The sequence below is a fragment of the Trichomycterus rosablanca genome, chromosome 2 (assembly GCF_030014385.1).
Source record: "Trichomycterus rosablanca isolate fTriRos1 chromosome 2, fTriRos1.hap1, whole genome shotgun sequence".
Classification (NCBI taxonomy): Eukaryota; Metazoa; Chordata; class Actinopteri; order Siluriformes; family Trichomycteridae; genus Trichomycterus; species Trichomycterus rosablanca.
The window spans coordinates 10,115,376-10,131,754 of NC_085989.1; the positions used below are offsets into that span (position 1 = coordinate 10,115,376).

The window sequence follows — 16,379 nt, forward strand, 5'->3', positions numbered from 1 at the left end:
CAGCAAGCCAGCAAGAGAATATTTGCAGGCTGCAATGCCATATTAACCGTCATTAAGTGTTTTAGTTCACCAAGGCTGTTTGAATATAGTCTAAATTACAAGTATTTATTGAGTGTGAACTCAATTTAATCATTAATAAACTTGCCTATAATTCATGTTGCGACTGTTTACATTTTAAAACACAAAGCCTGACACTCAGCAGCAACGCGTGAGAACAGTTTGCGGGAAAATGTCGCTCTTAGCTCATTTTCATTATGAATTTATTTAACATTTATTACGACCGAATGTAAGCGTAAAACAAGATGGACCCTGCAACAATAAAAAAAAAAAAGAGAAGAAAGAAAGAAAAAACGTGAACACCGCGGTGTTGCGGTTGCTTGGCATGCCCTGCGGTTGGCTGGTCTGTACCGCGATATTTCAAAATTGCGATTAGCGCGACAGCCCTATTTTACACCGCTTTATGCTTTAACCAACGTAGTTAATGATTGTAAATGCTAGAGTACTTCCTAAGAGTTTGCTATTTTTCAGGTTTGTTAGCTAGCTAACGCATTAAGTGCAATAGCTAATCAGTCATTTATATCAGTAACGTTATATAACTTAACATTGCAGCCTAAAGTTACCCTGTCTCGTCTTCCATATTTTTGCTCTTGTTAATGAGAGCATTCATTCTAAATAATAAGCCTCCTCCACTTAATGCTAGCTAGTTAGCTCAGCAGATAATTCAGTTAAGATATTTAACCTGTTATGGTTTAGTTGGCATAGCCAGTACACTATTTGTAATAAACTATGATACATAGCCTTCAGTTTGTGATAATTAATACAGCTTTCTCTTTTGCTCTTTCTATTAACAGCACTAAGCAATGGAGAGTGGATGAGAAGAAATTCATGCACCCCTCAGATGGCTGAGATCTTCACAGACAGCATTCACATGTTTCTCAACCACATGTCTGAAACATAACAGTTTCTAATGCTGTCCAAAGCTTTCTTATTTCATTGAATTTTTTTATTGTGATTGTGTATTAATGTTTCAAATATATTTAATTAAACTATCAAGCTTAAGTTTCATATTCATGTTTCATGGGTCATTATTTTAATTTGATATTGGAACTTAAATAACCTAACAGAGTTTTGTTATGTTAAGGCAGAGATGGAGGGTATGACATAAATCATCGTTGACTAGTCGACTAATCGGAAAAATAATCGGCAGATTAGTCGACTACTAAAATCATTGTTAGTTGCAGCCCTAGTACGTACTGTTTAAATATGCGATTTCGGACACAGCCTTAGTGTTCTTCTAGGTCACACCTGGGCATTGCACATTTGGCTTCTCATTTTCGGCTGTAAGTGTACATCACACATGCTTAACAATGGCATTGTTTGTCATTTTGAAGGGACTTTATTTTTCAATTCATGTAAGTTTCAGTTTCAGTTCATGCATGTGTACGTGTATCCAGCTTCATCGTAATGTGTTGGCAAACAGAACTGTGAGTGCGATTGACAGAGACCGCAGAGTTTACACAAGACATGGAGGACTAGTATTTATTTACTGTAGTCAGATGTAAAGCCATTTAAGGATCACAATTTAAATCACCATTACGGTACTATTTATTTACTTATTTATTAGGATTTTAACGTCATGTTTTACACAGAACAAGTAGTTACTGGTTACACAGGATTCATCAGTCCAAGTTTAATGTCAAACACAGTCATGGACAATTTTGTATCCCCAGTTCACCTCACTTGCACTTACAGTTTTATACATCCAGGACTGATGCCGTCAAGATGCAAATGAGGTCATTATAATTAGACTCTAGGGATGTAACGATGCACCACAAGACAGTTAAAAATCGGTGCACATGTGCCACGATTCGAATCGGTTATTCATTTAAGATGAATCGATATTCACTTTAAACAGCAGAGGGCGCTGGCGCTATTCACCTCGCCTGGTTGACATCACTACACAGAGTTGAACGGGATTTTCCAGGCCAATTTATTTACGTGAGGATTAGGGCTGGCACCGATCCGATACTCTGTATCGGTGTCGGTCCGATATTGGCCCAAATCACTGGAACGGATATCGGAAGGAAAACAACGTGTAATCCGATCCGATACTGTTGCTTAATGTAAATAACACTTAATGTAAATAACACTTAATATAAATAACACTTAATGTAAATAACACTTAATGTAAATAACACTTAATGTAAATAAGGCCACTGTTTGTGTGTAAAGCAAATAAACACACAAAGATACGTTCCAACAGAGAGCCGTTTATTGCCTGCTTGCTTCTTGATGACATCATTAACATGTGCCACTGATCTACAACTCCACCATTTCCCATCTATCCACAGATGTACTCTTCAAAATCCAGCAGGGTTTTTTTAATAAGCGTGCTTTGGTTTTTAATCATCTAAAAATGCGACTTTAACGGAAAATTTCAACTCTCACGTCAATTCTAATTGGTCCATCGCGTTTGATTGCTCGAACGTAAGTGAAACCAAAAATACATCCCTATTGGACTCTCTATCGGAAAATAGCAATAGGACTTTGTGTATAGTTCATTTAAAACCTGCACAATTTGTCCACAAGTGTTTTTGAGAAAATTGATTAAATAGTAGAGATGTGAGGATCGATCGGCTATGTATCGATATCGGCCGATTTTTTATCAAAATATGCAATCGGCGATCGGCCGATATTTCTAAAATTTAGAAGATCCCGAGAGCCGATCGTGAGCGGATAAAGAAACAGTTTATGGTGTTCAACTGCATATGCGGACAGGAAGCATGCCGTCAGTCTGGCAGTTTTTTTACCGTATATGACACAGATTCATCCAGGACGTTTTGTAAAATTTGTAAAACCAACGTGTCTCGCGGGGGAACCAAAACAAAGACATTTAACACTACTAATCTAACACGGCACTTAAAGAGTACACCATGCACGCGGCTGAATACAGTGAGTATCAGAAAACTGCAATCACTCAATTTAGACCATTAATTATTTTAACACGAAAAACAGTAAATTAAACAGTCAATACTGCAATAATTAAACATAGTCCTTAATGTTTTAAACGAAAAACAGTGAATTAAACAAATACAATGAAAATACTGCAATCATTAAATGTAGACCATTAACTATTATAATTAATAAATATTATAACGGGAAAAACTGCAGTCATTAAACTCGGACCCTGGGTTATTTTAAAATGAAAAACTGCAACCATTGAATGTAGATATTGAATTTAGAGATGGGACGATCGATCGGCTATGAATCGGTATCGGCCGATTTTTTATCAAAATATGCTATCGGCGATCGGCCGATATTACCTAAAAGTAGCCGATCCGATCGTGTGATATATAAAGACCATGTTAAGTTAACAGCTCAGTGGATTGATCCGGACTTTGAGCTACGAAGCACCAACCATCGCATCAAACTTCATCAACAATCGTACAGAAACCATCGTGAAAGCTCTTCATGACCTAAAATAACATCATTAACGTTGTGCATCATACATACGATGTAATTTTGCTGATTGTAATATTTACTTTAAAAAGATAATTCATTCCGGTCACATCTGAGTCGATTCTATCAGCACGTTATATAAACTCCTGGTTCACTTTGGTAAATCGTAAGCGGTTCTTACTTGTGATGTAGATGAGAACAGAAAACGTTACAGAGCCAATCAGAGGCAAAAGTTTATTCATTACCAAATTTGTTAGTTCAGGATCATCTGCTGAACTTTTAGCTCCTTAGACGGAACGAGTCTGACTCGGTTACCGCAGTTTAATTAAGCTTTTTAATTGAGCTTTTTAATGTAAGAGAGTCACACAGAATGTTCTGTAGTAGCTGGTGTTTATTTAAAACCACGACATTTAATTAATAGCAGTAAACACGGAAAGATAACTGAGAAGAGAAACTTACGCTTCGCGAAAAATGAATCGACTCGTGAATCAATGAATCACTTAAAGCGATACTGTGAACAAAGCGTATCTTCTAAAGGCACACACACACACACACACACACACACACACGCGCTGCTCCGGTTTATCTTCACTGTGAGGCTCTTTTTAAGTTTATTTATTTTATTTACTGCTAACCCCCCCCCCCCCCGCCCCCCCCGATCGGAATCGGCTATCGGCCGATGTCCCTGAAAGGAGATCGGAGATCGGAATCGGTGCCAAAAACCCCGATCGGTACATCTGTAATTGAATTTTTTTTTTTTTTTTTACTTTTTCACAAATTAAACAAATGTTGTCTGCATAGCGTCACTGAAATCACGCAGTCGTCGTGGGTCTTGAATTAATTATAGATGAAATATAACAGCAGCTATATAAAATATGGAACGTTTGAAATTAAACAACTGGGCCTGTTTTAATTCTTTTCACAATTAGTAATATTTCAGCTTTATGGGATGACAGTCTGTTCCTCTTTTCAGTCAGTATATTTGAAGCGACACTAAACAATCTTTCACTATCCACGCCCGTGCAAGGCGCGTATTGCAGTATTGACTGTTTAATTTCGAGTTCGTTTTAAAACAATTCAAGATCTACATTTAATGGTTGCAGTTTTTCGTTTAAAATAACCCAGAGTCTGCGTTTAATGACTGCAGTTTTGACTGCATTTATTTAATGTACTTTTTTTGTTTTAAATTAATTAATTTTCTAAATATAATCATTGCAGTATTGGCTGTATTTGTTTGATTTACTTCGTTATTTACTGCAAATTTTGTTAAAGATATTATGCTGTTTCACATGAGTTCGTTAAAAATGGTAATAAACCAGTTTAGACCATGTTTCATGTCTTGCTTGCGCTAAAAATTGCATGTTGCGCTGCCGTGGCATATAGCCCTGCCCTAGATCGGTATCGGCTATCGGCCGAAATCGGCCTCAAAAACACTGATCGGTCCATCTCTATTAAATAGTGAAATAATGTTGATGTTTTTATTCTACCTACTTCTCATTTCTATTGCTTGACTGTAACATTTACTCTCATTAGTAACAGCTTATCAAAACTGTACAATGTACTGCTTATTATAAACGATACAATTAATATTGAGAAGCAACCTATTGGTATGGCCATCCACAACAGTCCGTGGTTCTCATGTGGCCCCTTGAAAATGTAATTGCCCACCTCTGATCTAGGTGTTTTTGCCAATTGTCAGAACTGTCATAATTAAGGCCCTACCTAATAGTGTAAAGCAGCTAAAAACAGTACTCATCAGGGATGTAACGATGCACCACAGGACAGTTAAGAATTGGTGCACGTGTGCCATGATTCGAATCGGTTATTCATTTAAGATGAATCAATATTCACTTTAAACAGCAGAGAGCACTGGCGCTATTCACCTCGCCTGGTTGACGACACTACAGGGTTGCCAGGTGCTGAATTTTCCAGCCAAATGTATTCATATGAGGATACTTTCTTCATTTGTATTATTCATTTATTTATATAATGTTGGATTTGTTTTAACATTTTATTTCAGCTGTTTTTACACAATAAGCATTATTTGGCAGTTTGTACCTACCTCAGAAATAAAAAGGCATTCATTATTTAGATAAATAAAAGATAAGCACAAAAACAGTATTTTATTTTGTAGTTTTTTTATTATATTTTCTTTATGCATTTTCTCCCCTTTTTCTCCCTTTTATTGCGTCCAATTGCCCGATTGCGTCATGCTTCCTCTCCACCAATGCCGATCCCTGCTCTGATTGAGGAGCACGAAGCTAACCCACGCCCCATCCGACACGTGGGCAGCATGCCGTATGCATTTTATCACCTGCACTTTGATGAGTGCAGTGCAGCTCAGCGTTGTGTACGGAGAGACACACCCTGAGAGCACTCTTTTCTCATCTCTGTACAGGCGCCATCAATCAGCCAGCAGAGGTCGTAACTGCACCAGTCATGGGAGAGAGACCCCATCCGGCTTAGTCCCGCCCATATCTGAACAACAGGCCAATCGGTGTTCATGTGGCCGCTCAGCCTTAGCCGGCAGGCAGAGCTGAGATTCGATACGATACGATGTATTCGAGATCCCGGCTCTGGTTCCAGCGAGTGATTTTACCGCTGCGCCACCTGAGCGGCATTTTATTATTTATTATTTATAAGGGAAATAATAAAAGGAAACTTTGTCAAAATTTGTCTTCAATTTAATTTTGTTGAAAAAAAATCAGGAAAAAATCGTATCGTGAATCGCATCGCATCGTGGGTAGAGTGTATCGTTACATCCCTAGTACTCATGTAACTGAGTTTGGAAACCTCCCAACCAATTCTGTGAACGCAGAGGGGGGTGTATCAAAACACGGGCAAGAATTGTCATTAACATGAAGCCTCGCACCTTCACTGAAAACCTGTGAAATCTGTGATGTTTTAAAAGCTCATTGATTCGGTATGGATTGCTATGTAAATTATTCAGAAAGAAAGTAAAAGCATTGTAGAACAAATTTCCAGTGTAGAAACCCTTTAAATCTGTATACGGCATTTCATCAGACATACACACGTATCATTAAATTATTATTTATTCAGAATGAAAGTAAAAGCATAGAAGCACAAATTTCCAATCTACCACAGGGACAGTGGTAGCCTAGTGAGTAGAGCTTTGGGCTATCAATCAAAAGGCTGAGAGATGGCTCTGCCACGCTGCCACTGTTAGACCCTTAAGCAAGGTCCTTAACACTCTCTGCTCCAGGGGTGTGTACTGTACACATATAAATGTATACACTGATCAGCCATAACATTAAAACCGCCTCCTTGTTTCTACACACACTGTCCATTTTATCAGCTCCACTTACCATATAGAAGCACTTTATAGTTCAACAATTACTGACTGTAGTCCATCTGTTTCTCTGCATGCTTTGTTACCCCCTTTCATGCTGTTCTTCAATGGTCAGGACTCTCCCAGGACCACTACAGAGTAGGTATTATTTAGGTGGTGGATCATTCTCAGCACTGCAGTTGCACTGACATGGTGGTGGTGTGTTAGTGTGTGTTGTGCTGGTATGAGTGGATCAGGGATCTCTGACTTTACATCTACAAGGTGGACCAACTAGGTAGGGGTGTCTAATAGAGTGGACAGTGAGTGGACACGGTATCGGTATGATCCACTCATACCAGCACAACACACACTAACACACCACCACCATGTCAGTGTCACTGCAGTGCTGAGAATGATCCACCACCTAAATAATACCTGCTCTGTTGTGGTCCTGACCATTGAAGAACAGCATGAAAGGGGGTTAACAAAGCATGCAGAAACAGATGAACTACAGTCAGTAAATGTAGAACTACAAAGTGCTTCTATATGGTAAGTGGAGCTGATAAAATGGACAGTGAGTGTAGAAACAAGGAGGTGGTTTAATGTCAGCACTGCAGTGACAATGACATGGTGGTGGTGTGTTAGTGTGTGTTGTGCTGGTATGAGTGGATCAGACACAGCAGCGCTGCTGGAGTTTTTAAACACCGTGTCCACTCACTGTCCACTCTATTAGACACTCCTACCTAGTTGGTCCACCTTGTAGATGTAAAGTCAGAGACGATCGCTCATCTATTGCTGCTGTTTGAGCTGGTCATCTTCTAGACCTTCATCGGTGGTCACAGTGACAACACACACTAACACACCACCACCATGTCAGTGTCACTGCAGTGCTGAGAATGATCCAGCACCTAAATAATACCTGCTCTGTGGTGGTCCTGACCATTGAAGAACAGCATGAAAGGGGGTTAACAAAGCATGCAGAAACAGATGAACTACAGTCAGTAATTGTAGAACTACAAAGTGCTTCTATATGGTAAGTGGAGCTGATAAAAAAGTGAGTACTATAAGTCACATATTGTGGATTGAACAGTGTGCTAACCTGCATTATGATACAAGGTTAGCTGTCCTATAGGAATGCACAGGCTAACAGGCTAACCGCTTGCTACTTGTCAGATGGGTTAGCTAGCTCTGGAGGGTAATGTTGGAAAGCTAGAATGTCTAAAATGCTAAATAAAGCGATAATTAAAAGACAGTGAATGTATTAAATGCACTTACACGGCTAGAATTCGGTCTCCTTTCACTATCCCGGCCTGCTCAGCTGCTCCTCCCGGTAACACCGCGCTGACGTGCTGCAGAGGAGCGTACAGCTCCCCGTTAATGCTGCGTAGCTGGCCGCCTTCACTAACCTGACCGCGCACATTAAACCCGTAGCCCGACTCCGACTTGATAATTCGGACGATGCGCGGTCCCGTCGTGACTGTCTGAATCCCGGAGCCGTTTCGAGACGGCGTAGGAACCGTTACCGGAGAATGAGGAGAGCCCAGAGACTCGTTACGTTCCAAGTCCGCCATATTCAGCCGGCGCTCCGCCGTCACTGACTGAACCAGGGCTGAGCTGTAATCACAAGCGGTGTGTCGTTCCTTAACGAGTCGACTCTTTGAGTCGGTTCTTTTAAGTACAGTAAATGATTAGAGTCGACTCACTCACTCAAACTCAAAAGCGAGAATGAAATATTAGGGTGATTCTTCAATTGGGGGAACTTTTACGTCCCTACAGGCACGTGCACAGATAGACCCCTAGTGGTGCTCAAGCACCTGCCCTTTTGCCCTGGATGAGAAAAGTGCCCTTTCTGCTGGAGCACAATTTTCTTTTTACATTCATCAATATTTAAAAATAAAATTACGAATAAATGATGAATAAATAGGAAAATGTTATTTAGCTGTCTGTTCGATTTTATTGGCATAATAATAGGCCCATTGTTAACATCAAGTTGAGCTACATGACAGTCTGGTGAGGTAAATTGATGCTAGTAATGGTATATTATTACTGTAATGCTTCAACTCTGTCAGAAAAGAGTAAAATGATGTACAGGTATACTGTGTTCTCCTCTTTATGGAGATTCAGTGAGTCACTCTTGAGTATTATGCACAACATTGATTTATCTCATTTACAAATTTTGCAGCATAATGCCTAGAAAAGAAAGGTTACAAAATCAGAAAGAAAAGGAACTACAGCAAGCAGCTCAGGGTAGCAGCTCTCTTTTATCCTGGATTAAGCCATCTAACAGTAAAGCAAATGAGGGAGATGTATCAGTATCAGTTGTTTGGTTATTAAAAAGCGTGCACAATATGGCCTTGTATTTCATTTATTTATGCAATTTGATAATTTGAGTTATTTGATTAGATTGACTGTGTTAACAAAAATTATTAATGTTTGTGATGGGTGCCCTTTTTTTGGCTTGAGCACCTGCCCCCAAAAATGTCTGTGCACGTGCCTGCGTCCCTAGGTTATAAATTTGTGTTAAAAATACTTTATTACAAAACAAATATTTTAGGTATTAAAAAGATCATTCATTGCATTACAAAAAAAAGCTACATACCGAAATAATTATGATTTTTTTATTTTTTATGATGATTTAAACATCAATATTTTGCTACTTTGGCCTTGTCCCCAACCCAGACTTAAAAACTTCTCTGCTCTAATAAAATGCTAAAAAGTGATCAATTCATTATAAAATTACAATAAGAGTTTTATAATAACTTAAAAAGAAACAAAATGTATTTTTTTTTTTTCATATTTGTACAACCTATGCATATTTTTGAGCAATATATTACTGTCCCCAGCATTATCGTCATTACCGCAACAGTGTATGGTTTCTGTAGGGAATCATTTGAAGGTAACACTTGTTTATGTTGTAACCATGGAAACACAGACTTGCAAGGAAGCACATGCCAGCCATAAGAGAAGATTGACATTTTAATGTCTGGAAATGGGAGTAATTTAATCATGTATTCCTCCTGATTACAGAGTATATTTATTTAGCGTCATTACCATTTACATCAATATGGCAGTACTTTACCAAAAAAAAAGAAATGTACACCCTATTTATATGTATTTAAAGTGCATCTTGTACTAGCTGTTGACTAGCTTTAGCAAATCCATGGCCTATCTAGTTTTTTTCTTAAAAAAAGTAAAAATTGTCACTACCGCAACACGTCATTACCAACAAATAATGACATTTTGCTATGCCACTTCGCAAATAAATATAAAATATTAAAATTCAATTGTAGCCATCATTAAGTCTTTGCTCTAAAGCATGTAAGCATTATCTTGACATAATTAAAACTAAATTATTACTAATTTTATTTTTCAAAACTTAAGATGGTAAAAAGAGCCCGCAATTGAAGAATCACCCATTAATAAAAACAGTGCAAATAATAACAATAAAAAAGGTGACATTCACAATAATGAGGTAGTAATAAACGTTTGTTGTGTGCGTGCGTGTGTGTGTGTGAGAGAGAGACATGGTCACCCACTGTCCCTCACCTGGCGGCAGGTGTGTGTATAGAGTGCTGCCAGTGTGCAGCTCTCCCTGTGCTCCCCCCAGTAGGTGGGGCAGTTTGTCGGGGTCTGGGAGGGTGTTGAAGTTGGTGAATACATTTTAAATATTTAATATACATTAATTTTAACTGCTGTACTCAGATGTACACCCTGGACAGATCGCCCTGTCACATTCCCTTACACCAAGTGGATTTAGATTAGCCAATTCACCTTCTGCATTTGGGAGGATGGATAATAGACACCAGTTTCAAACCAATTTATATATATATATATATATATATATATATATATATATATATATATATATATATATATATATATATATATATATATATATACAGTGTATCACAAAAGTGAGTACACCCCTCACATTTCTGCAAATATTTTATTATATCTTTTCATGGGACAACACTATAGAAATAAAACTTAGAGTAGTCAGTGTACAACTTGTATAGCAGTGTAGATTTACTGTCTTCTGAAAATAACTCAACACACAGCCATTAATGTCTAAATAGCTGGCAACATAAGTGAGTACACCCCACAGTGAACATGTCCAAATTGTGCCCAAAGTGTCAATATTTTGTGTGACCACCATTATTATCCAGCACTGCCTTAACCCTCCTGGGCATGGAATTCACCAGAGCTGCACAGGTCGCTACTGGAATCCTCTTCCACTCCTCCATGATGACATCACGGAGCTGGTGGATGTTAGACACCTTGAACTCCTCCACCTTCCACTTGAGGATGCGCCACAGGTGCTCAATTGGGTTTAGTCCATCACCTTTACCTTCAGCTTCCTCAGCAAGGCAGTTGTCATCTTGGAGGTTGTGTTTGGGGTCGTTATCCTGTTGGAAAACTGCCATGAGGCCCAGTTTTCAAAGGGAGGGGATCATGCTCTGTTTCAGAATGTCACAGTACATGTTGGAATTCATGTTTCCCTCAATGAACTGCAGCTCCCCAGTGCCAGCAACACTCATGCAGCCCAAGACCATGATGCTACCACCACCATGCTTGACTGTAGGCAAGATACAGTTGTCTTGGTACTTCTCACCAGGGCACCGCCACACATGCTGGACACCATCTGAGCCAAACAAGTTTATCTTGGTCTCGTCAGACCACAGGGCATTCCAGTAATCCATGTTCTTGGACTGCTTGTTTTCAGCAAACTGTTTGCGGGCTTTCTTGTGCGTCAGCTTCCTTCTGGGATGACGACCATGCAGACCGAGTTGATGCAGTGTGCGGTGTATGGTCTGAGCACTGACAGGCTGACCTCCCACGTCTTCAACCTCTGCAGCAATGCTGGCAGCACTCATGTGTCTATTTTTTAAAGCCAACCTCTGGATATGACGCCAAACACGTGGACTCAACTTCTTTGGTCGACCGTGGCGAAGCCTGTTCCGAGTGGAACCTGTCCTGGAAAACCGCTGTATGACCTTGGCCACCATGCTGTAGCTCAGTTTCAGGGTGTTAGCAATCTTCTTATAGCCCAGGCCATCTTTGTGGAGAGCAACAATTCTATTTCTCACATCCTCAGAGAGTTCTTTGCCATGAGGTGCCATGTTGAATATCCAGAGGCCAGTATGAGAGAATTGTACCCAAAACACCAAATTTAACAGCCCTGCTCCCAATTTACACCTGGGACCTTGACACATGACACCAGGGAGGGACAACGACACATTTGGGCACAGTTTGGACATGTTCACTGTGGGGTGTACTCACTTATGTTGCCAGCTATTTAGACATTAATGGCTGTGTGTTGAGTTATTTTCAGAAGACAGTAAATCTACACTGCTATACAAGCTGTACACGGACTACTCTAAGTTATATCCAAGTTTCATGTCTATAGTGTTGTCCCATGAAAACATATAATGAAATATTTGCAGAAATGTGAGGGGTGTACTCACTTTTGTGATACACTGTATATATATACAGTATATATATATATACAGTATATATACTGTATATATATATATATATATATACACAATTAGCCATAACATTAAAACCACCTCCTTGTTTCTACACTCACTGTCCATTTTATCTATATAGCTCCACTTACCATATAGGAGCACTTTGTAGTTCTACAATTACTGACTGTAGTCCATCTGTTTCTCTACATGCTTTTTTTAGCCTGCTTTTACCCTGTTCTTTAATGGTCAGGACCCCACAGGGCCACCACAGAACAGGTATTATTTAGGTGGCGGATCATTCTCAGCACTGCAGTGACACTGACATGGTGCTGGTATGAGTGGATCAGACACAGCAGCGCTGCTGGAGTTTTAAAATACCGTGTCCAGTCACTGTCCACTCTATTAGACACTCCTACCTAGTTGGTCCACCTCGTAGATGTAAAGTCAGAGACAACCGCTCATCTATTGCTGCTGTTTGAGTTGGTCATCTTCTAGACCCTCATCAGTGGTCACAGGGCGTTGTTGGCTGGATATATTTTTGGTTGGTGGACTATTCTCAGTCCAGCAGGGACAGTGAGTGATGTTTAAAAACTCAAGCAGCGCTGCTGTGTCTTATCCACTCATACCAGCACAACACACACTAACACACCACCACCATGTCAGTGTCACTGCAGTGCTGAGAATGACCCACCCCCCAAATAATACCTGCTCTGTAGTGGTCCTGGGAGAGAAGAACAACATGAAAGGGGGCTAACAAAGCATGCAAAGAAACAGATAGACTACAGTCAGTAATTGTAGAATAACAAAGTGCTTCTATATGGTAAGTGGAGCTGATAAAATGGACAGTAAGTGTAGAAACAAGGAGGTGGTTTTAATGTTATGTCTGATTCTGCTATTTATATGTTCTGCTATTTACAACAGTATAGTACCCTTCTCCAGATTTGTGCTTCACTACTATTTATATTTGCCACATTTAGCGGATGCTTTTATCCAAAGCAACTTACAATTATGACTGAATACAGTTTGAGCAATTGAGGGTCAAGGGCCTTGCTTGAGAACCCAACAGTGGCAACAGTGTTGGGGCTTTAACCAGCAACCTTCTGTTTACTAGTCCAGTTCCTTAACCGCTGAGTTACCACTGATCCAACTCCTGCCTTGTTTTAAATGCTTTTTCCTTTACTTTATTTAGCTGTGCGTCTCTACTACACCAAAATACCCGACGAAAAAATTATCATATAAAATCCACTATAAAATCATGACTATAAAATCATTAAGTAAATTGACAAGAAAATGCACTGTGTGAGATTGAGATTAAATACATTTATAGGGTTCGTGTTGCTACTGGATAAAGCACTGAGTCCTAAGTCCACTTCTTTTACTGAGACACACCCTGCAGCGGGTCATCAACCGTCCCCAGAGAGTCATCAGAGCCCAGCTGCTATATCTTCAGAAGATCTATAGTTCTAGCTGCCTCCACACTATAGCACCATCATCTGCAGAGAACAAAAGCACTCCTGCAACCAGCTGTTCCCTCCACTACCTTCTGGAAGCTGTACTTCCAGACCGATTAACAGTTTCTTGTCTAAAGCAATAAACCTTTTAAACCAGACCTCAGGAACTTCATCTTTTACTCACAACAGACATCTCCTCTGGCTCACGAGCACTGTTAACATTCCAGCGCACATTCTTAGTGCATTTCAACATAATACTACAGGCGTATTACTTCATCATTGACTGTATATACCGATCCGGCATAACATTATGACCACCTTGCAAATATTTTGTTGGTCCCCCGTTTGCTGTCAAAACTTCCCAGCAACTGTGATGCACTGTGTATTCTGTGTACTCTGTGTACACCTTTCTATCAGAACCAACATTAACTTCTACAGCAATTTAAGCTACAGTAGCTCATCTGTTGTGCATCAATGAGCCTTGGCCGCCCATGACCCTGTCGCCGGTTTACCACCGTTCCTTCCTTGGACCACTTTTAATAGATACTGACCACTGCAGACCAGGAACACCCCACAAGAGCTCCAGTTTTGTAGATGCTCTGACCCAGTCGTCTAGCCATCACAATTTGGCCCTTGTCGCTCAGACTCGCTCTAATCCTTACACTCGCCCATTTTTCCTGCTTCTAATACATCAACTTTGAGTATAAAATGTTCACTTGCTGCCTAATATATCCCACCTACTAACAGGTGCCGTGATGAAGAGACAATCAGTGTTATTCACTTCACCTGTCAGTGGTCATAATGTTATGCCTAGTCGGTGTATATTGTGTATAGTAGGTATATATGCAAAGTATAGAATAATTTATACAACAGGTAGTTCCGACCTTACAATCTGATTGGTTGAGAAGCGTTCTAACTGGGATGATATTCGTGATAACAGCACGGTCTTTTCACACCACAATGGTATTACTCCGCTGACGCGTTGCCAGTAACGACAAGCTTCATGCACACAAACGCGCACGCAGGCAACACAGACTTTATTCCCGATCACGGTTTAAATCCGTTATCTGATATACAATCTAGCGCACTGTGTAGGGAACATAAATCCGCGATCTGATACACAATCTAGCGCACTGTGTAGGGAACATAACCAATTGTCTAATATACTGTCTAGTGCACTATGTAGTGAACATGAATGCGTTATCTGATATACAATCTAGCGCACTGTGTAGGGAACATAAATCAACTGTCTAATATATTGTCTAGTGCACTGTGTAGTAAACATGAATGCGTTATCCGATACACAATCTAGTGCACTATGTAGGGAACATTAATGTGTTTGTAACGCAAACAGTTAGCTTAATAGCCCAGTTAGCAGCTCCTAAGAGTTCTGTTCTCACCCATATCCTTTGGTGTGTGCAAGATGTTTTTTGTTTCTTTTTTTTCTCTTCGGAGGTTCTTGACTTTTTCTTCTTGTTGTTCTTACCTCCCTAAAATGAGTTTTTGCAACTTGGGATGTCTGCTTTGTAGTGTTAAACTTTATATTCGTTGTGGAACTACTTTTTGGCGGAAGGTATTGTCAATATTAAAGCATATTTATTATGAAATTCAGGGCTTCTTTGATTTATTTTCTTTCTTTATTTTGTAAAAACTGTTGTATAAAAGCAATAGAACAATAGAACTCGCCTTCGGCTCGTGCCTGCAACCGAATCACAGCCGTAATGTTATTCGCGATAACACACTCCCTCTCGTGTTTTATTGCTTAAATATATCACTGCTAGTGCATCGTGGCTTGGTAAGTAGCACTGTCGACTCACAGCAAGAAGGTCCTGGGTTAGATCCCCAAGTGGGGCGGTCTGGGTCCTTTCTGTGTGGAGTTTGCATGTTCTCCCCCGTGTCTGCGTGGGTTTCCTGTGGGCGCTCCGGTTTCCTTCCACAGTCCAAAGACGTGCAAGTGAGGTGAATTGTCCATGACTGTGTTACACATAAAACCTGTGAAATGATGAATCTTGTGTAATGAGTAACCACCGTTCCTGTCATGAATGTAACCAACGTGTGTAAAACATGACGTTTAAATCCTAATAAAGAAATAAATACATTTTGTTTTATATTTGTCATTTTTTCTTTTGTTTCATATATAAGAAAAGCACACTAAATCTTGTTGTACTTGTACAATGACAGTAAAGGTATTCGAATTGAATCCAATGCTGAGCCGAGCCAATTGAATTGACTCCTAAATGAGTCGAATACCCATCGCTAGTGATCAAGCAGCGGGAGTTGCTGATGTCATCAATGAATGCGCGTCACGCGCGTCTCTGAGATAAGGGACACCAGCTGAGTACTACTACTGTTCCTATTGTCCAGCACTGTTTGTCTTTGTGCCTTCTGATAATGGCAAAAGATACACTTTTTGCCAAAAATATACACCGTGGACAGGGTGTCATTTACAATCCCAGATCAGAAAAAGTTGGGACAGTTTGGAAAATGCAAATAAAATAGAAATGCAGAGTTTCTTACATTTACTTTGACTTTTATTTGATTGCAGAGAGTTTGAACCCATGATATTTAATGTTTTGTCTTAACTTCATTTCATTTATTAATATACCTCCATTCCTGCATTTCAGGCCTGCAACACATTCCAAAAAAAGTTGGGACGGGGGCAATTTAGGCCTAGTAATGAGGTGAAAAAACTAAATAATGATGTGATTC

At 39.7% G+C, this 16,379-nt stretch overlaps 1 protein-coding gene across 1 annotated transcript in view; it reads right to left on the reverse strand.

Moving 5' to 3' along the window:
• Positions 1-8,331, reverse strand: part of snx27a (sorting nexin 27a) — a 36,922-nt gene extending 28,591 nt beyond the window's left edge. The window contains exon 1 of the mRNA XM_062990074.1: positions 8,024-8,331. Within this exon, the coding sequence (XP_062846144.1) occupies positions 8,024-8,319 (296 nt within the window). The 5' untranslated portion in view covers positions 8,320-8,331. The remainder of the gene's footprint in view (positions 1-8,023) is intronic.
• Between the last annotated feature and the right edge of the window lie 8,048 nt (positions 8,332-16,379).